This window comes from Musca vetustissima, unplaced genomic scaffold, assembly GCF_032173495.1.
Source record: "Musca vetustissima isolate MV318-11 ecotype Yass unplaced genomic scaffold, APGP_CSIRO_Mvet_v1 utg1603, whole genome shotgun sequence".
NCBI classification, from domain to species: domain Eukaryota; kingdom Metazoa; phylum Arthropoda; class Insecta; order Diptera; family Muscidae; genus Musca; species Musca vetustissima.
The window spans coordinates 548,444-575,737 of NW_026884791.1; the positions used below are offsets into that span (position 1 = coordinate 548,444).

Genomic DNA, 27,294 nt, shown 5'->3' on the forward strand with positions numbered 1-27,294 from the left:
TTCACCCGAATAGTGCTGTAATTATTTCGAATTTTGGGACAAAACTTTCATCGTCTCTCGATTGTGGGTCACTGAATCCAAAATTTTGATTTGTATCCTTTTTTCTTATCAGGATACTCGACAGGATCAATTGCAACTCACAAATGACATTAATGTCAGTGGTGTGTTTATCAGTAGTTCACACCAGATGATTTATTGATCGTCTTATGAATGTGACCATAAGGTCAGGCTAGCACAGCTCGGGTTAAAACAGTGTCAAGTCCCCTGAATCAGCAACGCAGACTTGCATTGTGACACTGAACTCGTTAATATGGTAACAACCCTACAAGCAATTGAGAAATATAATAGATCAAATCGGTAAATATTTTTATTTGGAAAGGGTTTTTAATCGAACGGCAGTCGGATAGGAACTTTCGGCATGCGAAATTGTGCAGGAATATGAAACCATAGACCTTTATTTCGGGGTTTTTATAACATAAATATAAGGCGCAGTATTTGCCTCTATGCAAATTTCCTACGTACCCTCAGCCTCTGTGCTAATAAGGCTATATACATTTGCAAATCTCATATGAAGCGATAGGAATATATAATGACATCCAAACTTTGCACATTGATCTATTCCTTTCCCCACAATGTGTTAACATTTTAAACATTCGAAAATGAGAAAGAAGTATCCTGTTTAATCCTACTGATTTTTTTATATACTTTTCTGAGTTCCCAAATTGTTATTCCTAGATTGCAAATTAAAGATTGCCTCAATATTATTGTATATGCTAGGTTCCACTGCCTTCACATAGCATCTATTTACCTTCATACAAATAATTTGTTCTTACAAGCCCACGTAAAAATATTATTTAATATTTAGTTTTGATTTTTTCCTTTTTCTCTCTCCCTCTCCCAAATTGCAGATGATATTAGCAAGAAATTATTGAAGTCAAACGCAGATATAGCCAAGGATACACTGATAGATGAGCTAGAAATTGATCTACCAGAATCTATAACAAAGACAAAGACTAATAAAAACATCTCAATTGCGAATTGTGGCAAACAACAGCACAAATTACTTATCCGACAGTCGATTGGCAATAAAATGCTTAGCGAACGTTCTCTGGTTTTGAGCGGCTACAATACCAACTCCATTGACAGCGTCAATAAGAGTTGCCAACAGCCAACGAGCAACAGAACTACCCCACCAACTACACCAAACTTGAGTACTACCCAGATAACGACGCCACCAGTACTGACTGTCACGCCAACCACAACGGCAGCAGCTGCGGCTGCCTATCTCTACTTGGAAAAGGTAAAAAATGAACGCCTGTCACCGAGAGTGACCGCTGCTCAAATCGATTCACTGAAGGATGCCATTATGGAGTCGTCAGCTGCCGCTGCTGCCGTTGCTGCAGCAATGGTAAATAACAACAACAATTGTTCGTCGATTAATAATAATAATAACAACAACAACAACAGCAATAACAGTGGCAACACAAATAGTTGCAATAACAGTCACAGCAACAACAATCTAGTTCTAAGTCAAAATCAAATTGTAAACTCCCTAAACAACAGCTGCAACAACAACACCACCAGTGATGAGATGTCCAGTCATTCCCTGCAATCGTCCGTTGGCCAACACCAGCATCAGCACCAACACCACCCTCACCAGTCACCATCTTCATCAATCCACCTGAGCAGCAATCATGTGAAAAGAGAAAGACTTAGTCCCGCCACCGGGACAAATGGTGACCTACAATCGGCCCTATCAAGGTAAGTAACAACAAGTAACTAAAATCAAAATCAACAAAATATATTCCAATCGAATCCGCTTATTTGCAAACCGTTAAATTTTAAATTTCGGTTAATTGAAAAAAAAATGTTTGAACCTAATATTCTTTAAATTCTCTAAATAAAAAATGATTTGCTGAGGGAGCCGATAACATAGAGGCAGGAGCTATTTTCAAAAATTTAAAACAGTCTAAATTTTTTCCTGGTATTTTAAAACCAGATTTATTGAACTTCGGCTAAGCTGATTTGACTGTATAAAAAAAATACAATCAAGCTCTTCAGAATTCACATAGTCGAATATTACAAAATTTCGATCTGCCATAACTAAGTTTATAATTGATGGACCCATCAACACCTTTCGTTTGTTCGTTCATCTTCTTAAAACAGAAGTTCGAACGCCACCCTCGACAAATTAGAGAAAATAGGTGGATAGCTTGTGGCGGCAGGCCTGCCTGGCAAGACATAAATCAAAGCCAACAAACAAACACCAACAAATAGGAAAAAAAAAAAACAAAAACAAAACGTTGAAGATGAAAACAATGCTACCGAACACAGCACGATGATAACTAATGATTTAATAAAGACGATTAACATAAAAGCCCAACCTAGCATAGATAATGCTGGTCTATCAATTAACACGTCCAGCTCACGACTGAAACGAATGAATGATTTTGGTTAGGATCGATGACAGATGAAGATTAATTGTTAAAATTTGGACAATGGTTAGCGAAGTACGGATGGCGATGATGATGGCCATATTGTGTCTTGGACTATTTACATACATAAAGACTATGTGCCAGATATATACATCAATATGTATTTGAGAATGAATATATTATGTATGTACATACGTAAAATATGTATACATACATAAGAACATAAATATTATGGTTTATTGTAAAATACAAGTCAATCAAAATATCCAATTAACCATTCATTGAATGAACTGATCAAAAATTTAAATTTTATCCAACTGGTTTGGATAATAAATTCTGACACTGACACTTATGCGACAAATAAGACCACACACATACTAAACACGCCATGAGTATTATGGTGCCAATGTGATGCCGTTTAAAGGGACAGCCTTTTTTAAAGCAAATAGAAAGTGAGGGATTATTCTAGTAACATATCTAGTATTTTGTTACATTCTAGTAGTCTAAATAATGCATTTTCGATCTTTTGCGATATAAAAAATATATTCACAATAGGACACAGGATAAATTCATAGGCAAGCTGATGCATCCTCTAAATTCAGTCTGAACAGTTTAGCGGGAATGACGTTTATCAACAATAAAATATAATAATAATAATAAGTTAAATTAAAAAATAAGTTTGTATGGTTCCGCCACATTTTCGGTACATTTTGGTGTACTTCCAATACATTCCCCACTAAAAAAAATAGTTGTTTTTTTATAAAAACAACAAACTGGGATTCAGCCAGACTATTTTGCAAAAACAAAGTACTTGCAGAACATTTAAAATACGCATCCATTTGTAGACCTATTTACATGGTATATTTAGGTATATTAAAGGTTGGGCAATTTCGGGTTATCAGATGATACAGAGGAGAATACATTCAATATATATCTATGCTTTTTCATAGTCTCATATAACGCCCTCGTTTCAATATAGATATTTTAATAGTCTTAGCTGCCTTTTACCACCAAATTGGTTGTAATTTTGTAGAAATTAACCCCGATTTCAGGATTTCGGAATCGTTGGATATAACCTCGAGAACAAAGCGTAGACAAGCTGTGGTGACAGGTCTACATATCCGGAAACCGACATGCAAGCCTTTCAGTTCCTGAAAAATACAAAAAAATATAGATTGGCTTTCGTAAAAGTTGATATCAATTGGAATCCCACTCAGTGGAGAATTATTATGCTCTCGGTTGAATTAAAGTATAATATTTAAGGTACAGGCACGAGACAATTTGCAGTGAGAAGACCCAAAAATGAAAGACTCAGACCGCAGTATTGCAAGGGTACTGTGAAACATGGAGGTGGGTCAATAATGGTTTTGGGCTGTTTTTCTTTTTATGGAGTTCGATTTATTTACAAGATTTATGAAATAATGGACCGGATTGTTTATACAAAATGCTGAAAACGCTATAATTCCCTTCGCTGAAGCAAATATACCGCTTGTTTGGCACCGAAACATGTTAAAAACTGGTTTCGGGAGTCAAAAATCTGGGTTCTTCAACTTTGAAGTATCTTAAATAGAAAAATCTAAAGAGATTCACATACAAATAAACATAACCACTTCCCAAAGGTTCAGGATTCGAGGAATAGTATATACAAGGATCAAATTGTGCGTCTTATATATTCAAAAAGGTTACGCTGTCGATTACAAGCAAAATTTATTTATTAAACAAAAATCAAAAAGTTGCTTTAGGTTTGACCAAGCAAAAATTGGTTCAATTTAGTTTTCCACGGATTATTTTATATTTCGAAATAGATTTTGCGTATTTTAATGAATAAATTACCTATTTATTCTTGAAAAACGTTCACTATAAGTTTATTTTTTATATTTATTTATTTTTAAAAAACTTAACTGAATAAATGGTCTCATCCAGTTTGCCGTTTTAGTTGCTTTGGTATTGGTATTGGCAACTTTTTCTTGTATTCTTCCTACATATGGGCCAGTTGATGATGAAAACATATTAATGCATATGTAAAGCAAATAGTAAATCCTGTGTGGTTTAATCGTGGCATAATATGTTTACTAAATATAGATTTAGTGCAAATTAGGTCCACAATCTCTGCTACTTCGCCACAAACTGTTACAATTTTGAATTATTATAATTGTAACAAAAATGTTCCACCTCCGTAGACCTCCGCATGAATATCTTATCAAAATTGATAAGTAAATCATGAGTTAATTTTATGTTATTTCTTTATCATTAACCTGGTTGTCGCTTGACCAGCCTAAGGTTAAGGTATTAATCAACATAACACGAACCATGAACTCTTTCGAATAAATTATTCGTCAATCGTTAATTTACACGAGTGTGTTAAATTCGAAAGAATAAGGGCGCATTTATTGCTCGAGAGAATTTTTATTATATGAGCAAACACAAGCATAATATCTGAATACATAAATATACACTGGGCAAAAGAAGTATGCGTACAGAGAAGAACGAAACCAATAAAGTGTTCTACAAAGACCAAGCCAAGACTATGTTTCCCCTTTTATATGATATTAGTGGGCTTTCACAAAATGAGTACACTTGTACTTTCCACTGTAACCAGATATCCATCAAAATTCTTTTATTTTATTATTACCAATAACATTTTAAATAAATATATTTTCATTTGCTATTCTTTTATTTTGTAAGAAAGCAAAATAAAGATCGAAGATATTTGAAATTGGTCAAATATAGACCTAATATTTAATAGCATCGCAAACCCGAACTACCAAATATTTTTCAGTCGCTGATAAAAATTTCAAATATCTTTATTATTGTTCATCTCACGTTACCTGCACATAAAATACATTAAAAAATATTGTTTTTCAAAATGTAATTCTTTTGTCTTTAATTAAAGTTTCCTTTTGAAAATTTTTAACTTTACTTTTATTTGAATCTTTATTCATTCCGACGGCGGGTATGATTTCCGCTCACTGGAACATCCGAAACCAAAAATTGCAACGGAATTCGAAAGAACTTTTATTATTTCCTTAATTTTAAGAGAAAATTGAAAAGAAATTTTACTTAATTAAGGAATCGTGCATTATTTGAAATATAACAATTATTTAAAATAAAATAGGACGTTTTAACACAATATCCGTCTTTAGTTTTTGCTTGTTCAAATCATAATAAATAATAATTTCTTAAGCGTGATGTTCTAACAAAAATTCGACATTTTCTTAGTTCACCTTTTAGTTGTTTTCTATGAATGACGGACGATACTTACCTACGATTCCACTCGATAAATGTGTGTTATTTTATTACCGGTGTCGATGGAAGTTGTTAATTTATGCTAATCCCACTGTTTGTCTAAACACACTATAGGTCACAATGGAATATGAATGGCTCTTATTTATGCTAAACGATAATATCGTAAAGTTATAAATTATGCTATTGTTGACGAAAGAATCGCACACACACAAACAGGCATACATTAAGTCACAATCTGATACACATTAACATTAATTCATATGTATGGCCACTTTAATCAGTCAATGTGAATTATGAAGATACTTCGTTATCAGAGACATTAAAGTCAGAGTTGAATTTTGCACTGTTCTACACATTTTGAAACGAGATGGGATACAGGTGACCTTTGAGCATATATTAATTTAATCATTTTGTTAAAAGGAAACCATAAAGCGAAATATTATATAAACGTCAGATTTACATCCTCTTGCAATTGATATTTTGAGATTTGCGGCATGTAAAAGATATAAAGATATGTATGTATATGCATAGTATTTGCTGTTTTGTTGCAACACATTTACTTGGCTCTTTCTTTGTGAAAATCCTATAATTGTAAAGGCATTGTTTTGAAGTACCCACTTTTCATTTTCATCTTTTTCTCTTTGTTTATATTTGTATATTTTACTGATGTCTAGTGTAATATAATAAAGACTTTGCAGCTTTTTTGTATGGAATTTCCTCATGAATAATTTTTAAAAATTTTTTTATATGGGATTTATGCGAAATGAAACTACTACCCCTCCAGTGGAATATACCGATATGCATATTCGGTATCAAAGTCAACAAAATTAAAACTAAATCAATTAAATATGTCCCGCTGACAGGTTAACATTATTTGTTGTGTTGTTGTATTCACAATTCAACGAATAAAAATACATTCCTATATCTTTTTTGGTTTCCACATAATAACCATAAACTAATGATTTGTAATGTGGAACATTTTATGGGCCGTCGAGCATCTTCTGTCACTATAAGTAAGGGATACCACACCAATTCAATTAGTTTTTGTTTTACGTTTTGGCTACAACCCAGTTAACCCTGTTGCATGCCAATTGTTTTATTCACATATTTTAACAACTGATTGCAAATTTTCAATGATTTTTTCCTAGCAATAACTAATATTTATCTTTAGAACATAATTTTTAATAAATAATTCGGCATAGCACGAATTTACTTTACTACACAACCTCTAAAGGCGGGTTTGCCGGTTATAGGTTTAAATCATGATTAGTATTAAAAAATCATTGTTAGAAATTGTTAAGACCGTTATGGCTTGCCGTGGTAATTGTTCTTAAAAAATGCCTGACCCATCAACAATTTTTTTCAATTTTTTTGAATCTAAAAAGAAAAATATACCACCTGCTTCATAAGCACCTTAGAACATAACCGTTGACTAGTGTAATATAATATAAAATGACACTGATTTCATTGTTGTTGTAAACAACAACTTGTCTATGAATTATCTAGATAGAAGAAGAACAAATTTATATGGGATATATGCGAACAAAAAACTACTACCGCCCCAGTGGAATATACCGATATGCATATTTACATAAATCTTAAGCTTATCATATTTCTTGTGTCAACTTCGGTCCAATGCGTGAAGATTATTAATATATTCAATCTATAGTCGACACAAATTAAAACGAAATCAATTAAATTATTATGTCACATTGACAAGGTAGATTTTTTTTCAAAATATATATACCCTATCCGAAGTTAAGATCTGTGGTGTCAACAAATTTGTATTCATAATTCAAAAAATACAAAACCTTTGGACATAATTATGTATGTGTGAATTTGATAGTGATATTAGAGTGTACCAACAACATCGTTGTTGATGGTATGCAATGAAAAATTAATAATAATTAGATAATATACTATGCATTAACGCCTTATAAAATGTCATAATAAAATATATAATATTTTATATGTTAAAAAAAACAACAACAAAACTCCATTTAGACCTCCTGACTTTTTTTTGAATTAAAACAAAATACAAATGCTGTATTCTTATAAAAAACAGACATGTTTCTAAAACAATATTTGTATTGGCTAATGAGGGTATATACACTTAGATACGGTGAATATGTGCCTCATCGAAATATTGATTTTAGACCACATGTTTCTTTGGACCAAATCCGTTTTAGAAAATTTGAAGTCGATTTACACATGTTAGTCCGTCCATTGTCCTACTGTCTGTTTGAATGAGTCCGCACAATCCATTTCATCCAAACTTGGCACATCTTTCTTCCAAACTTAGTTTAAGTCCAAAGATGGGCAATATCGGTCCACTCCTTCTGGTACCTCCCCCACAAAATGGTCAAAATTGTGCTAAAAATTAATTTTATAATAACATGCAAGCGGACTATCCGATTTTAACGAAGCTTTGTACAACCTATTTTCTTTACCAAGCCTAGGTCAAGTAGGAAGGTACCTCCCTCACAGTGGGTAAAATTTGTCAATATTTATAAATCCAATATCCGGCTAATGGAATGTCCGAATTGAACCAAACTTTGTATAACATATTACCTTTACCAAGCCTAGATCATGTTTGAAGATGGGACCAATTGGTTCACTCCTTCTGGCACCTCCCCCACAAAATGGTTAAAATTGTGCTAAAAATAAATTTTATAATAACATGCAAACGGACTATCCGATTTTAACAAAACTCAAGTCAAGTAGGAAGATGGGACCCATTGGTCTACTCCTTCTGGTACCTCCCCCACTTTCAATATTTATAAATCCAATATCAGGCTAATGGAATGTCCGATTTGAATCAAACTTTTCACAACCTATTACCATTACCAAGCCTATATCATGTTTGAAGATGGGACCCATTGGTCCCCTCCTTCTGCTATCTCCCTTACAAATGGTCAAACAGTTCAATAGTTATAACTTTGGGAAGATGGGACCCATTGGTTCACTACTTCTGGTACCTCCCCCATAAATCAAATCCAATATCCGGCTAAAGGAATGTCCGATTTGAAACAAATTTTGCACAACCTATTACCTTTTCCAAGCCTAGATCAAGTAAGAAGATGGGATACTTTGGTTCACTCCTTCTGGTACCTCCCACAAAAATGGTAAACATTTCCAATATTTATAAATCTAATATTAGGCGAATGGAATACCCGATTTGAACCAAATTATCATAACCAAACCTAGATCAAGTCCGAAGTGGGACCTGTCTCATCTTTAATTAAACATATACCTTATATAAAACGAATAATAAAACCTGTGTATAATTCCAAAGACCTCCTTCGCAAACCATAGGGTGAGGGTATATACCGACCGACTTACCGACTATTCGACTATAACCGATAATCACCGACTGACTCTTTTACTTGTTTTTTTTTTATGAATAATTTGTTGTTTTAATATTATACGTCACAAACAGATAACACGACACGTGCTAAATTGGATTAGACACAATAGATACTACATTAACAAACTCGCATAAAATTAGTAAAAACATAAATTAATGTAATTTAAAACATATAATTAATTTAAGATTACTATTTAGATCGAATATTCAAATTAGAATTGTTTACATCCCACGTAAAAACTTTTAAAATAAGGTGTCAGAAATATTTGACTTCCAGTTATGCTCCGCTCCTAAGCAGCTAATATATCAATTGAAAAACTAATTCTGAGCTATTTATTTGTCGATCTTTTCAAAATATTTCAGGTAGTATTCGAAATCCACGAACATTTTGGTGTTTTCAATATTTCATACGCCATACACAATTAATGGTCTTCTACCGGAATTACGTAGGTTTTTTATGTACATTTAGTGCAACTGCAACTGTTGATATTTATTGAGATTAAGGTACCATGCATTCCAAACTAAAAATCAAACATGCACACACACGCGCGTTTCATCACTTTGAAGAATTTGTTATTTTTTGTATTAAAATTATTTTGAGGAATTAAAATAAAAGACATATACATACACACACTTGTATTTTGCATAAAACACCTACACATGACTTTTGTATAGAATGTCAGGTCTTCAGGGAGCCATCATAAAATTGCTACCATAAAATTTGCTACTTCGTTGGATGACTGATATTCTATTGAACCGACCATGGAAATCTGTAGCGATAAAAACAGATTATAGACGAGCTCCACCCTGTGTCATAAAATTATGATATGATTCTTTAGTTATGGAAATTGGAATTTTATGCGACTTTGGAGGTCAAAAGCCGCAAAGTTGAGTTCATGCCATATATTCAAACCGCTTTTGTAAGCTTTCTAAATATGTTGCGATTTTTTTACTAAATTAGTTATTATAGAATGCGGTGTATTGATGAAAAAGAATTCGAAAATTATTGATAGTTACATAAAACGGCAATCAAATTTGGTAAATCCACAAAAATCGAGAAAGAAATGTCATTGACGTCATAAGTTAATATTTTTTTTTGGTACAATGACCCAAAATGGCAAAAGTGTGTCAGACGCGTGACGTAGTATAACAAATCAGTTTTCAATACATACGAAATTAACCCTTTGAGCCCCAAATGTATTTCCTTATCCATAGAACATTTGTTTATGCACAAGATAACAAGTAATCCGGTTATGCAGCTCGGGCCAAATCAAATGGAACTTTTTCCAGTTTTATAAAAGCGTCGCCACTCGGGACGACCAACAAATTAGTTTTAAACCCTATTTGAAATGGGGATAAACCTCAATATCGAAGGTGAAGGGTGTAACTCAAAGCGAAATTTTGAACTTCAGAAATTTAATTTGACTTATTGTATCCGTACTGGAAGATGTTCATTTAGTTTCTTATTTGTTTTTCAGATCACGAAGTACAACACCTTCGTCTTTTCGTGGCCCCTCACCGCAACATTCGGTCCATAGCAGTCCATCCGAAACTGTGGTACCCATGCATAATCTCTCTACAAATTTATTAAACAGCATCCAACAGGCAGCTTCATCATCGGTTCGTCAGAACAACATAAATTTCCCCAGTGCTGGAATTAGCAATTCCGCTGCTGCGCTGCCTAGCGATTTTTCAACGCGTAACTATTCGGATTTCATGAGATGCTTAGCGGCAAAGTACAATAACACGAATCCCACAGAGTAAGTACAACCCAGCGATTTTAGTATTCTCCGGGGGCGCCTTCAATGTCTTTCTGAATTATTTCGTTACAGCTCCAGCAATTCTAGACGTCAAACGTTTTTTGATACAACAATAAACAATGCAACCAAAAAGACATCGTCGGTCTCATCGAAAACCTCCTATCCTCCACCATCAACTTCGATTGGCAAGGAAATTTCGATTACGACAACATCCACCCTGCCTCCGCCACCGCCTCTGTCATCGGGAGCAATATCGCCGGCCGATACTTCTCTAAGCCAATCGCAACAAAATCAAATGGCAGCTGCGGTTGCATCTGCTGCTGCTGCCAATACAGCCAGTGGCGGTAGTGTTTCACCCTTCATGACATCTTTCCTATCCAGTTTACCCTTCGCCCAAGGCATTTTACCACCGCTTATTGACATGAGCAGCACACAAGCGCTAATAACCTTGGTAAGTACTGTTGCATAATTATATACGTATTTTCTTCAACTTAGAAGTCACAGGAACGTTTTGATCATATACCCAACTATTTTACACTTTCTTCTAGGCGCGAGCGGCTAAAGAAAATGAAATGCACAACATTTTACAAATGAACCAGACTTCAAAACGAAGCTCATCGAATGCTTCGCCTTCGCCCAGTCCCACCTTAAATATGGCTCTACAGCAAGCCGCCCAATTCATTTCGCCCGCCTTACTTTATTCAGCACAAGTGCAGAAACAACAGCAACAGGTCTCAAGCCAATCTAGTCCACGTTCAGCAAATTTAACAAACACAACATCTGGTACGGCAAACGATGCCCCAGGCAAGAGTGCTGGAGATAAGAGAACTGCCTCACCACTGGACCTCAGTTCACAGCCGCCAGCCTCGAAGCGTTTTAAAATCGAGTCCAATACATCAAGCCAAAGTAGTTCTGAAGGTCTCTTAGATGCAAGCATAAAGCGGCGTAACTCGACGCCTACCACTAGCACATCGCCATCTCCCCCGCCCCACAGTGATCGCCCATCGAGTCCAAGCGCAACACCATCGACAACATCAACAACAACGACCACAACGACAGCTGTTTCCAGTTCTCCTGCTGTCATAAATACACGAAAGTGTCAGGCACACAGTGAAGAAGTGAATTCATGGACGGTGGACGATGTTTGTGCATTTGTCGGAAGCATCGACATTTGTGCAGAATATGTTAAGGTAAGCAGATCAATTTATTCCATGTAAATAGCAATGGGTTTAGCTTTCAATTGATCGGCATATAATTTTTATCGGATGATTGAAATAGGTTTTCTCATCTGTAGTTCCGATTCAAAGACGTAGGAATAAGGTTCTGTCTCCCGCGATTACATGTTATTAACATGGTAAATATTTCAGACGAATGGAACAGTTTTTTATCATCTATAATTTTAAGGAAAAGGCCGATGGAAATATACGAATATTTTATGTCTTTAAGAAATCTATATTTGGAGTATTTGGATGTTAAAAGATCTCTTATTGTGGTATTTAATTCAGATGTTGAAGATAGTGAGAACGAAAAACATGACTCTGAAACTTGACCTATGGCAAATTTTCAGATTTTGGCTAAGCCATGTTTTATTGATATACTTCTTACAAACTATACAGTATGGCTTACTGCTAAATTATATATAAATAAATAAACGTGTGGCTATTCGCTACCTTCTACATAAAAATAAAATAGCTGTAGTTATACTACTAGCCGATACTAATACAAAAAACATTTTATATGCATACATAAATAAGGCCCCAAAAAATTCAATAACAAAAATGGGCAAAGTAAATTACTTAAAGCTAAAATTAAAAATTAAAAAACAAAAACAAATCTTAAAACTACTATTTACAATATTTACAGATACACAATGGATAACACAATCACTGTGTATGGCAAATTTTACATTCTATGTTCTTAATATACTCGCCAAGGCTTTCATCCCCATGAGGAATTTTCCACCCCTCATTCCAAATATCCAATAAAGCCATATGGAACACTCTAAGCTCCATCTAGCAGATAGTTTTCTCTCTTCCATCCATCCAATGGTAACATATATTATTCCAAAACCTACCAAGGTGATGGTTTGTTAGGTTGACTTCATTTCCAGACGGTGTTCACCTATCTGATCTATTCGAATGCGAGTACAAGTTATGCTTGTGAATCTGTGATAGCTCGTTGGCCTTTGTATGTATCTTGGCATGCTTGAGTAAATAACCTCTGAGATGAAGCCTTTACCCACATGTATTTCTTACATTGTTAGTAGATAGGCCGACAAACTGACCAAGACCGAGGTACTCGAAATGCAATGGCGCGCACACACATGCGCTACATAGTCTGGTTTCGCTAATAACACTGAAACCAGAAAATCAGCTCACAATCTGCGATACGTATTTAAAACCATTAGACTTTATCAACTGCATGGACAAACGTAAACATAAGTATATCACATGCCTGCCATTCTGCCTGCCTACCTGTCTGTGTGTCTGCCTAGGTATAGTCAGCACATGGGGATAGACGTATTAAATTTATGGTCACAATGGCATTTGAAGCTCACAACCGCCACACAGCCACATTGACAAGTAATGGCCTTTGGGTTTCATTCTGCGGGCAACAGATACGCGTACGCACACATTCACACATTTGGTAATGCTAACTGCCAGACCCCGGCCCCCACGTAATGCAATGCAAAAGGCATACTCTAGCCAATGTCACACCTTTGTAATGTTGCTCCAATTTCACGATGTTGTTCCGCATGCACAAATTCGCACAATGTCATTTGGAATGGTGAGAAAAGGTGAACAAAACTTTGACTTTTCTTGAAAACATGAGAAATCCACACCAACACGATACTCACACAAGTATTTCCCAGATAGCAAAGAGCGTCAAAAATAAATGTATTTAAAAAATATATTTCGGGGATGTTGGGCACGTATTTTCAACCGAATTGGCGGCAATTGGGTTGTTTTTATTCCCAATGTTTTAAATTAAAAATTATTAATATTGACCAAACTTTCGGGACACCATCTTCATATCAAGTTACCCCTCAATATTCGGTATTTTGGGAATGTTAGGCACGTTTTGCAACTTCTGTCGAAACAACAACGGTCAAGGGACCGACGAATTTTGTCGTTATAAACTATAGTCGTTGTAAGCGATATTAATAAAATATAGGTGATATATATGTTCTGATACACAAAAATTGAAATTGCATTGTGAGCAAAAACATCGTTCAGGACATGTTAAACATCGTCAACGACGTAAAATGTCTCATCGATCATAACTGTGGACCAAAATTGCCATAACTGGTGACATTGAAACGAAAGCCTAATCATTCCAATGAACATTTTCAGAATATCCAAAACTGAAATAATTATCAAGTTCGATAAAATGTAAAGATTTTGTTCATATTTTCTTTCGACTGCAAGGTCGTACGGCCAAAAAGAAATACAACCTCGAACCTGCTTATTGAGGAAAATGAACCTAAAGGTAATTTTATTTCAAAATTGGAATGGTTCTTAAGTCCATTGAATGCATTTAAATGCAGACCTTTGGGACAATTAACACAATAGGTGCCTCCGTCAAGAACAACAATAATAACAATGCCAATGGCAGAAAATTGTTGTATCTCGTTCTATACTCGCTTCATGCTAAATCTAAATTTTATTCTAAAATAATTATTTATAAACAAAATATTTATGCGTTAATATTAATGTTATTAATGTTAATATTAATTAATGTTTGATCTGGGTTAAATTGGCAGTAAAAATAACGATGTGCACGATATGTATTTCGATTTTCGATAATTTGAACGCGTTGGACGATTGTGAATCTTTGTATGGTTCAATTTGAGTTAGTCTCAAATTGCCAAATGACCATTTTTGATATTTTGGAGATTTTCATCATATTCACTAATCGAATCGAATGTATAATTCTATCTCCTACTTTTGAAAAAAAAAACTAAATTTATTATAGGTATATGTATTTCTTTTAAAGTTCTCAGTTGATCATCCGAAATTATCAATAATGTCCCGTTAATATATGAAAAAAAATATTTTAATATGAAAAAAAAACTTTTTGAAGCGATGTTCTGGTTACAGGGACGAAATATGAAACTGGAAACTGCACACATACATGTTTCTCTATGATCTTCCATTCAAATAAACACACAACGCATCTGTCATGGTTATGTGGACTCACAATATCAGCAACATTACGCAGAGAATGCATTAGAATCGTAGCGGAATGCGTTGATCAGGGACGACGTTCCATTAAAACTGGAGCAACAACACTTTTATGGCTGTCATTCACAAGCAGGATGCAATAACTAATTTGAAGTTCTGCAATGACAACGACAAAACTAGTTTGTTGTTGACAACATTGCTGGAAAATCAATCGACAGTTTTGTTGTTTTCTTTTTCTAGTCGTTTTCCACTTTTGGCAGAGGCTTTCGACCTGCAAACTATTCATTCCGTAGCCGAAGATCCAGTTCATCAGCAGTTCGATGTCTCAGCATAGCTAAAGTGGCTCCTAGAATGTTAAAAGTCATTGGATTACTAACACATGCACACAAACACGCCCATGTCATCCAGATTGCACCGCCAACTCAGGTTATTTTTTTTTCTGGCATCGGGAGCAACGACAATACGTCGATTGTATGGCTAACTGACATTCATAGTCTAAGCTATGTACGTAAGCAAGTGTATGTGTGTGTGAGTCTTTGAAAGACTAAGCGACACAAATCAAATCAGTTCACTTCAGGTTATATTTTCTCCTACTCGTGTCGGTCTCTGCAGTAATATATACATACGAGGGCAGATCAATAATTTCATGATGTTTTTCCTCCCTCGTAGTTTGTAATATTGGCAGTGGATGGATGGATTCTTGAACAGAGATTCAGGTGAAATGAAGTCGAATTTTAACAAATCTCAGATTCGGGTGTGATACAAACATTGTTAAAATATTATGTTGAAAATATTGTTCTTCATTTAATTCTGTATAATTATCGGCATGTCCTCGTATTCAGTTGAAGTTATCGCCCATAAGAATGACTTATCGAATGACTCGTGGCCAGAGATGGCACGTCAAAGGCTGTGGCGTAAACGACATACATTTCATACAAATGTCGGAAACCTATCCAGAACCATTGAGAGTTTTTTGAATTTTTGAAATTGGAAATTACATACGCTTTACGGAAACCAATACCATTTTCAAATTTATTTTCAAAATAGTTTACTACTTTGTCGGCACTATTAAGGCACTAAATATTAGATAATCTGTACATTTCGTAATTATTGAAATAAATGACATTTTTGTATGTTTACATCTTTGTAACAGCCGAAAGCATAAACAAATCGTCATACGGCCATTCCTGCTCGTGGCTCTTACAGAAAAAGAGATCAATCATGACAACGGTGGATAGGTTTGACACGTCAAAAGTCTATATAGGCGTTATGTATGAATAACAAGAACAACAATTCAAATTCATCTACATTGATATGTGGACTTATTCTGCCTTTCCATTAATTTTTTACCACCTATAGAGGTCACTACAGAAAATTGATAATTTTCTGCATATATATACACTAAAACTTTTGTCGATGTAGACTACTCTCGAACATGTACGGACTAGTAATAAAATATAAAAAACTTTAGCTCTTGATATTGGCAGATCTAGGGCAGAGAGCTACTATAGCAAATAATAATATTGAACTTTAAATTCTGCAGCCTATTAAATCATTAGAAAATTATTTTGTTACATTTTAAAAAATTACTGTACAAAAAAACATGGATACTGATTTTGTCTATTTTAACGGATTTACCCATAAAGATTGGAAAAATTGCCAAGACGTTCGAACAAATTGAACTTTGCTAAACTTCATTGACGCATTACTTGAAATTATATTTCGAGCTACAAGATACTCGGTCTCTCTCTCTACAAGTATACCACATAAATAATCGAACATTTGAATTAGTACTACAACATTATTGGGTGAAGTTGCGATGATCGCCAAATCGTAAACCCGGACGTAGACTTCCACACTTCTCTCATTCCAAAAACAAGACACAACCTGTCTGATTAGGTGCAACATAAATTCCTGGTCAAATGACTATTGTTAAGCTATGGCCACATCTTCTAATTAAGCCATCGGTGTTCTGTTGACATTTCACTGAGAAGGTGTCAGATGTTGTCGGAATGCAAATGAAGACATTAATGGGCCCATAAACTCTTGCGATTTATTTCAAAGTACTGTGATTTTTGCTTTACTTTGCTGTGTATTTAAAGACAGAATTTGGCGAAAAGAAATCCAACCTGTTTGCATGTGTGTATATGGGTGTGTGTACGTACTGTTTGCCTACATATGCTGGTATAAGTGCGAGTGTGTGCTAGTGTCATTCCACGCGCATGGCGAGAAATGTGAAATGTGATCAGGTTCATTCTCAAACCCGTATTGTGGAGCGTATGCTCCATGTTACCTGTTTGATATTTAGACATAAAAATTCTAGACACAAACGATTCTCAATAATGTTTATGACAACTCACCTCAGGTGAACAGACTCGAATGCAAATTTTGCCAAATGCACACGGAATACCTTCTAATGGAAAGAGGTGGGGGGTTGATTGGTGGGAGGGAGGAGGACACGCAAGGTAGATGTGTCAATAAAGTATTGTCACTACTAATGGCCGTCTTGCCTGACTAAATCTTATGCATAGCGCAGTTGGTTGCCGAGCTACTGAGCTACTTTGTTGCTAACCGATAGTCAGCTTACTCCCCCCTCCCCACTGATGCTTCTCTTCTAGATTGTGACCTTTTAGCTATTATGTATATTCAGGAAATTCAATGTCGACGATGCCAATGACATAATCGGTGTTCTTGGCACATCAAATTTCTATTCCATTTGATTCTTCTCTTTTTATTTTATATACATATATTTCGTATTGTTTAAATAAACACTCCCACAAAAAAACTGAAAATTGAACCGGTTGCCAATATTTCAATGTATGGATAACCTTTAGTTAAATCTGCAGTTATATGGGATTTCGCATAGTCTAATTGTTTCAAGCTATGAAAATGATTGAATAATAATAAGAATCACATCTACAGAAACTCGGGTAATATGTCCACGTTGAAATGAGGATCTTGAAAGGTAAAAAAATAAACCGGGTTAATTTTTCTTTATATTATACAAATAATAATACAAAATTATAAAACTTTTTTATTTATACATTTTGTATAAAAGAATCTCTTAAATTTACAAGTTTTACTACTTTTTACACGAAAACCGTTCCTCAACCCCCAAATTTTTTACTCGAGAAATTTGTACGAGTAAAAATGGTAAACAGCAATGCCAACTTCTGATACGTTTCCGAACTTTTTAAATAATTTTGTACTCTGAGAGCGATTTCGAAATATTTCCTTTTTACTAGCTTTACTATTAAAAAAGGTTCTGGAACAAACCAATTATTATTAATCTACATTTATAATTTATTCTTATTTCAAATGAAAAATATTTAAAGTATATCATATATCTCTCACAACCTGAATAAATGACCTGTAACTATATTAAAAATAAAGTTATAGTAAAAGTTCTTCAAAAATAATTAGGTAATTTATTCACTTTTATAAAACAGAAAATATAAACGCAAATTTATTTTCAAATAAAAAAATATTCCATGCTTCAGAGCCATATAACAGCACGGGTAATATCAGCGTCTTGTAAAGTTTGAGTTTGGTCTGGCGGGAGGTGGCCTTGTTTCTAAACTGCTTACTTAGACCTGTTGGCCATCACTATCCTTCTCCGAATTTCAAAACTTATGTCAGTAGTTTTATTTATGGCGGTACCAAGATATAAAAAATCCTTAACTACCTCGAAGCTGTAGTTCTCAAGTTCCACAGTTGATTGGTATATTGGACGTCTTGCGCATTGATACCATCGGCTTGGTCTTCTCGCCATTTACTGCCAGACCCACATTGGCAGACTACTTCTCAATTTGCTCAAATGTGGCTGTTACTCGCAATGTTCGACCCATTATATCGATGTCATCGGCGTAGGCGAGTAACATGTGTTGTTTGGTGTACAGAGTGTCATTTCTGTTCACCTTTCCATATCGTAGGACCTTTTCCAGCAGGATGTTAAAAAGATCAGAGTGAATATCTGGTCAATGGTGGATTTGCCGGGTCTGAAGCCGCATTGGTATGGTCCAATAATGTCAGTGACCATTGGCTTCAGTCGTTCACACAGTACGCTGAATAGCACTTTATATGCGATGCGAAGGAGACTTATTCCTCTATAGTTGGCACATATCGTCTTGTCTCTTTTTTGTGCACGGGACACAGGATGCTGAGGTTCAAATCATTGGGCATGCATTCCTCTAGCCAAATTGTACTAATCAGCTGGTGCATGCTCCTGACCAGCATCTGACCACCAGTCTTGAATAGTTCGGCTGGTAACCCATCGGCTCCTGCTGCCGATTAATTGCTATTGTGGCCTCATCTTGGCTAGGTGGTATACATTCTATACCGTCATCTCTTATTGGTTCTGGGGTATCTTCTTCACTACCACTATTTGATACCAGAAGCTTTTCAAAATGCTCCTTCCAGATCCTCAACACGCTGTCTGTATCTGTCATCAGTTTTCTTCTTTACGTTTACAGGAATATGTGCTGCACCAAAGCCTTCGATTTACTGTTTTACTCGTTGGTAAAATTTCCGGACTTCATTCTGACTCCTGTACGTCTCGATTTGCTCACGGTCACGTTTTTCTTTTTCTTTCTTCTTTTTTCTGAAAACACGTTTCTCCTCTCTCCTTTTCTCCCGACAATTCTCCATCACATTACGTGTTGCTACTGTCTGCAGGGTTGCCCTATACGCTGCGTTTTTCCACATCAGTAGCATTACCGCACTCCTGATCGTACCATGGGTTTCTTGATGGTGGTTTTTGGTACCCAAGTGTTGCTTTTGCTGAAGTTTGTAGGGAATGGGCAATTCTTTGCCATTGCGCTTCTATACTATTATCGGGACAAGAAGTGCTTTCGTCAAGACAGTGGGCAAGTTCAGCGGAGTAGGCTTCTGCTACCTTTTGTGATTGCAGCTTTTCGACGTCGACTTTCCGTGTTGTGGCTGCCACAAGGTAATGAATCGATTTTCGCTCCTCGTATCGATCGAACATCGATCTAAAACACTAGACGAATGCCTTCCGTCTATCACAACATGATCAATTTGATTTCTCGTTGATTGATCAGGAGAAATCCAGGTGGCCTTGTGTATATCGAGATGCTTGAACCATGTTTTTTTTACTGCGAGGAAGTCAATCATCCTCATGCCGTTGTCGGATGTTTCTTCGTGGAAGCTGAATTTTCCGACGGTGGGGCCAAAAATATTTTCCCTTCCAATTTTTGCATATATTTTCCCTTCCAATTTCGGTCGGAGCATGGGAGGAAATAAGACAGATGTAGAAGAACTTCGCTTTTATACGGATTCGCTCATCTACTGGAGTAAATCTCCTGTTAACCATAAATCCGCAGCCAAATTCATGTCTCGTTTCATGGCAGCTATAATACAATGCATAATCGTCTGATTTACTTACGCCTGTTCCTTTCCATCGCATTTCCTGTAAGGCAATAATACCGGCTTTGTAATTCCTGAGTAATCCGCCAAAGCGAAAACTGCGCCTGTTCAGTACAACGTGCGCACATTCTAAGTGCAGATTCGCAGATCGTGGTCCTTTATACGTTTGCGGGGGTCGTCAACATTAGGGGTTTGGTTTTCTTTATTTTAGCTTTTTTATTGTTAGTTGGGTTTTCCGAGTGTGGGCAACTAACCCGACGCCTCAACCCATTTTTTATAGTTCTTATGGGTGAAGTCGCAGCACATATCAGCTCACTATTTCAATGGGTGACGAAAATAGCTACCCCAGGTGACACCGCGGGGTGGTCAGTATCCACAATTCTCCATGTTAAAGCCAATCAGAGCTGTTGCTTGGTATCTATCATCCCCTACTGAACTTTTTGCCTCAGAAACATTTCATAGGGTTTATAGTGCATTGCTTATAAAATATAATAAAAATTTTTAAAATGAAAATAATTCAAAATATTAAAATAAATTATAACAAAATGAAACACATGTCGGAAAAAAAGCATTTTGGTATTAACTTAGAACATTAAAATTTACCTAGATAGCAAACCTTTTGTGCTGTTTTTCAGATGAGTGATTCAAAAAATATAGCGGACTAGGGAAACTCATTTATGGATTAAAATCACAAAAGCAACAAATAATGCTACCATCGAAATCCAGCAGGGCAATCATGTTAATAAACTTCAGTGGAAAAACAGCAAATGGCAAAAACGCCAACTGAAGAGACCAACCAGTCAGCTAACCAGCCAGCCAGATAGCCAGCAACGGGAACGGGGAAAATGAAATGCCTCGAAGCTAAAAGTCAACCGAAAGTCAAATGCCAAGCTGAACTTTACGTTAAAGTCATGGTATGACGGTGTTGTCAGGTCGCTGGGACAAAGTAGAGGTAGTGGTGGTTTTCAGGACCGGTTGGTCGTTCTTTCATTCCACCGTCGGTCGTTTTTAATACATCTCCTTGGGTTCTAGTCGATGTTGTTTTCATGGAGAACAACATGCCATGATTGCTGTTGTTTACTTCCCCTGGCAAAGCTACACAATCACAATGTAAATGCTTAGAGTGTGTGTGTATGCGGCTGTTACTGTTATTCTTCCCCAAGTTCCTACATAGGCCAAGTACAACAAATGAAATCAACAAGATCACTATAGGCACTAGCGTCATGGTACCAGCACCATCATATTTCTCGTCCTCGTGCAGATCAGCAGCACCAAACAACAAAAACAGCAACAACACCGATCACCGGGCATCCGAAGCAGTAGCTGAAGTAAGAAACAAAAAAACATCATCAACAATAACAACAGCAACAACAAAAACGATATTACTTATTAAGTGGTACACCACCGGCATTCGAAACACCAGGAACTGGTAACCGGCAACGGCTACAGCCAAAGTATCAACCTCAGAAGCAAAAGTGGTATCCATTAACATTAACACAGCCTCTGATGAATATTCTGCACACTCTACAGCCGCCGGGAAGCCGTTCGGTACATGCCAGTACTATTACCCAGTAGATGCTATGTGGCAACATAACCGCCCACTGTTGATATTATCAAAGTCTAAAGAGTAGCACCGAACAATGTGACCTGTTGCAATTGTTGTCTTCTAGTTGCTGCTGTACTGCAGCAAACCGAAGCCCGGGAGTACAAATGTCCGTCCGACCAGTTCGCTGGTCACACTCATATACAAACATTTAGTGCTCGTTGTGCGCATGTGCCCAACCATCACTGGCCGCACAATCTAAAATTGTATCTTTGGCGTCTAACCCAAAGCAATTTCATACTTAATACTGGCAGTTATGATCAACCAGCCGGCCATCCAAACAGGACAAACAAAACACTTGAATAGCCATAAAACACATACAAATATCCTTCAATCGTATGGCAATGGACAACTTTGTCTTTGGTTTTCAACTGACTGGAGACAATAAAATGCAAGGATGTTTGGTATTCGAATAGAGGACAAATATAAAATTTGTCGAAAAAAAAATTTTGACAGAAAGACATAACTTTTCGCCGATATTTCTTATTTTGATTATTGCAATAGTCGAAATAACACAAAAATTCGATCATTTAGGAAACGTTTTGTTAAGTAATGAGAAAGGATACGTAATCCTTAAAAAAAATGGTTGAAAAATATTACGCCGTTTTGTGACAGCTTATGAGTATATATTCTGAATTAAATCGATGACCCATTTCGCTTTTTCTCTGACAATATGTAGAGGAGACTTGCGAAAATAGTCCCCACCATCGAATTTTATCTAAATTTGAGCAAAATATAAATTTTTAATAAATTATTGTTAATTTGTGGGGAAGGCCTGGAGGGGTATTATAAAAAAATTTCAAATATGTCCACTTTTCGTAATAGACCAGTTTTTTCGGAATAATGAATGTGTTTTGCCATTGGTCTAGTTGTCATACGAGAATTTTCGAAGGTTTGAACGTTGGTTGGAATAAATAAAATGCCATAATTATAATTATAAAATGCCATAATATATGTATATTTGAGTAGGTTCAAATCAATTATTTCGTTTTCCAAGTTCATGTGATGTTGGACAGTCTACAATTTTTGTGTTTCTTCAAAATCTCCACTATAGCCCCTTAAAGATCTATCCATTGTAAGCGAAAATCCTAGTATGTGTGTGCCTGCATTGAAATGTTCACTTAGACTCAACCTCATTAAAATATCTACGTTTGCATATTAAATGTTACGCAGTCCTTGAATTGCGATCACCACCGGCATTCGTTTATTGGCCAAATATCTTCAACAAGTATTTATTACCATATTCGGTCAAATATGATTTTTTTTCTTGAACTCCTTCTTCTTCTTCTTCTTCTTCTTGTGGATAATCATGGCAAAATTTCTCTCAGTTTTCAACGAAAGTCTATTGCTCTTGCCATTTTCAGCCACCAACACTGTCAATTATGGCCAAGACGACAGCAAGCTATAAAACCAGATCATCGCCGATTTCCCATTTCTTTGTTTGGTTCGGAAATTCGCTGTGGAGGTTTTCCATCGTAGGCATTGTATCCACATTTCCATTGAGAATGAAAATAACTCGTTTAATGTTCTTCAAACATGTTTTTTTAGCACAAAAAGAAGTTGCGCGCGTGCTCTATACGCCTTAGAAGTCTTAACGTTGGACGAGACCGATTGGAGTATATTGTAAAGAGCACGCGATCAAAATCAAACGCTATGAACAAAGTACAACATCTATGGCATAACAGCATGCCACAACTCACATACAGAGACACACACACATGCATGCAGTATGCAACAATTACAGAAGCCTTTGTCTTGAATGTATTGTTGAAAATGTATTAGGGAGGTTAACAAATAATAATAGGTTTGGCGAAAAATAAAAATCAATTAATTTAGAAAATTCATTTGTTGAACAAATTATACTATATGTAGATGCTCTCTCTATATATATATATATATATATATATTAGATAAATTTCGCATTCTATGTTGGAGAATTAAAAACACGGTTATATTCAATGGTATCGGATGATGACATTATCATGGTTTTATACTTCAAAGCTCAATTTGCGATACTATAATATATATTTTTAGTGCAGATTTTTGAATATCGTTTAACTCTGATAGTATAGGTTTATAATTTAACAATGATAAGTGGATTTTTGTATTTTGTAAATTTAATAGTTTTTTCATTTTTTTATTTATTTTTTTTTGTAAATATAAATTCTTTAATAATAAATTGCAACCACATCTATATAAGGTATAACAAATATATGTAAAAAACAGATAATACTGGTTAATAAAATGTTTATAAATATATAAAGTATTTTTTGACAGTTACCTTCCATTTTTTGAGTACATTTAACATAATTTAATAATTTTGTCCGTTCTTTAAATCTCATACCAATAATTGGTGTTAAATCCTACAGCGTTAATTTTCCTAAATTCATAGAATTTAAGAAATTAATTTTCCAAAATTCATAAAATCCAACCTATGTTTCGTTTAGCTAATATACATCGCTTTTTAGTTATTTTTCTTTAGCTTTCGAGTGTTGTGTGGATCGGTTGAAATCAGCCTTTATATTGCAACCAGCAGGTGGGTAGGTAGACTGTATTCGCTCTAGTATAGTGTACACATCCTCAGATCAAAGTAATCGTTGAATGCATTTTAACAAGTTCAGGTCTTTTTTTTAAGTGGCCGTGAAAGTTAGACATGCACTTCCAGCAAATGGCATTCAGTAAACAGCAATATCAACCACACACACAATGAGTGGTCAATTCAAACACCTTGGCTAGTGACCCAGGCAAAACAAAGTGCCAACCCACGAACAACATGATAAAATGTTTAAGATGGTTATATTTAGTGAACATTTGGGAAAAATGACTGATTAAATAAATTTTTTAAAAAATTACATATTATAATTAATATATTATATTACATGCAGCATGGACGTACGCAGGGGGAGGCCCGGGCTCCCCCCGAAATGATTTTTTCCACAGTAAATTTATGTTTGCTACAGCGAATTTTTTCATTTTGTACTACTGGAAAATCGCCGATTTTTGACCACAAACTATGTTAAAAATAAAGAAAGATCTTCACCGATTGGATTTATCCTAGTTCATACTATAGCTATACACTCACAGAGGAACATATAAAAATTTGGAATCGATTGGGTTATTAATTTTTGAGTTATCGTGCCCGCCATTCGCAAAAGAGAAAAACGCGTTTAAAGTTTGAGAAGCCGTCACTTGATGATGACACAATAAATCGGCTATGTCTCCAAGAGTTCTTGAGATGTTCACTTGAAATTTTGTAGGGACATTCTTGAATTAGTGTAGATTCGAATTAATTCAAAAAAAAAAAAAATTGGACCCGTGAATGGGGTGGGGGTCCCCTCAAATGTCTTAAATTTAATTTTTAAACTTAAATATTTTATTAATATATAAATATTTTTGAATAGAACTTAGTTTTAGCATAAAGATCGAACAATTCAAAATGTATAGAAATTTATTGAGATAGCTGTGGTATTGTCGTTCTTTTAAAAGGCTGGTGCCATATACATAAAAAATGGTTTAACTACAGATGTCGATTTCCATTTCTATATTTTTGAAACAGCGAAATGGATAACATTATTTAGCAATATATGCGAAATTTACGCAAAACAACCCGCCATTTTGTATTTTCGCGACTGGATACTGGACCCCCGTAACAATATATGCCATACGAATTGTATTATTCTGTAACATAGGATTTGGTATAGTCCCACATAAGATCAAAACCAACTGTAATTTAATAGTTAGGGTACTTCATGGGTCAATGCAAATGTTTTCATATAATCGTATCCTGCAATTTAGGGTATTTTGAAGGTTACAGCACCATTTTTTCGACGGAACTGAGAGAAAATTGGAATTTATGTTTCTTCTAAACTTAACTTCAATTGTATGGTATTTTGAGTTAAAATCAGTTACCTCCTCGCTAGCATTTTTGAATATAGATTCATTGTCAGTCTTAACCAAAATTTCCAATCGAATTGTGCAATTGCCTTTCGGTTCTTATAGATACGAGCCTGGAGTTAATATTTTGTCAAAAACTTTTATCGATCCTCGTATTTTTTAAACAAATAGATAATTTTAGCAATTCATTTAATTTGTATTTCTTGCTCTATATTGCCACTGGCATGTGGACGTGTAGTAATTAACATTTCTGTTCTCTATGCACTCATTTCAGCATTTTCGCGATCAATGTATTGATGGATCTGGGCTACCACTACTAACGGAAGATCATCTGGTCAATTCACTGGGCATGAAATTGGGACCAGCACTAAAGCTACGTTCAATGCTGGCGAAAAAACTTGGCGGCCCATGTCCCTGTGTAGCATGTGTTGCACAAGCACAACAAATGCTTGCCTTGCAAACGGCAGCTGGAATCACACCGCCTAATTCAGCCATGGCAGAGAATGCTGCCAACAGTTATCAACCAAAGTCAGCAACATTGAGCGGCAGCGATGAAATCAATACCAATAGCAGCAGCAACAGCAGCAGCAACAATAATAGTTCATCGGATAAAACCGATAGTACAACAACAACAGCAACAACAAAGACAATAACGACAAATACAAATGTCTCAGCAGCAGAAAACACCGGCGATATACGTTGTCAAAAAAATGTTGCCACTTTTTCACAATCTACGCAAAATAAATCCAATACAATTTGTACTAATTATAGTAGCTGCAGCAGCAACAACAACAAATACAAAATCAGCAATCGTGACGACAATAATGGCCCCAACTCCAGCTAGTAGTTCATATATATTTTCAAGCAGTCATTTCGGCAGGACCTCATAATAGTTATTCTACATGACACGTTTCCTTTTACTATGAAAATATTTGCATTTTAAACTTTAAAGGGTTAATTTTATTTTCTCCATTCAATGTCGTAACGGATTCAATGACATAATTGTGGTGGTGTTTAAATTACCAGTGCGGAAAACTCTCCAGTCCATCTCAATGAAGAAAATGTCACCTCATTCTAATGCATTGTTAACAGCATTAAAAGAATTATTTGAAAGGCGACGAACTTCCAACAACAATTTCGGGCAACTTCGTACAATTATTCTGCCTCATGTGTGTACAATTAAAGCGGAAACTGCAATAAAACCTTCCGCCAAATCAACAAATAGGATTGTACTTGTCGTTGATGTACTTTCAACATTTAGTGTTGCATGGTGTAATTGCTTGCAATAAATAACCTTATTATTTGATTCCACGCCAAAGTAAAAAGCAATTACAATTCCGTTGGATATCGTTGGAATTTACAGTTATATGTTGTTTGATTTGGCTTAGAGAGGCTTTAAGTTGTCTTGAAAATGTTCACT

General features: G+C 35.4%; 1 protein-coding gene across 1 annotated transcript; it reads left to right on the plus strand.

The window, feature by feature from the left end:
• The first annotated feature begins 1,056 nt into the window (after nt 1-1,056).
• Nucleotides 1,057-26,718, plus strand: LOC133331795 (serine-rich adhesin for platelets). Its single transcript, XM_061540166.1, has 5 exons — nt 1,057-1,761; nt 10,527-10,808; nt 10,881-11,259; nt 11,357-11,998; nt 26,149-26,718. The coding sequence occupies exons 1-5, from the start codon at nt 1,091-1,093 to the stop codon at nt 26,716-26,718; spliced, it is 2,544 nt and encodes an 847-aa protein (XP_061396150.1). The 5' UTR covers nt 1,057-1,090.
• Nucleotides 26,719-27,294: the final 576 nt, after the last annotated feature.

What these genes read in the sequence shown, in the direction of transcription:
- LOC133331795 (XM_061540166.1), top strand. Translation starts at nt 1,091, where the DNA reads ATGCTTAGCGAACGTTCTCTGGTTTTGAGCGGCTACAATACCAACTCC. An exon ending in CACAAGCGCTAATAACCTTG is followed by an intron (nt 11,260 to 11,356) that starts GTAAGTACTGTT and finishes ACTTTCTTCTAG; the next exon opens with GCGCGAGCGGCTAAAGAAAA. An exon ending in TTTGTGCAGAATATGTTAAG is followed by an intron (nt 11,999 to 26,148) that starts GTAAGCAGATCA and finishes CACTCATTTCAG; the next exon opens with CATTTTCGCGATCAATGTAT.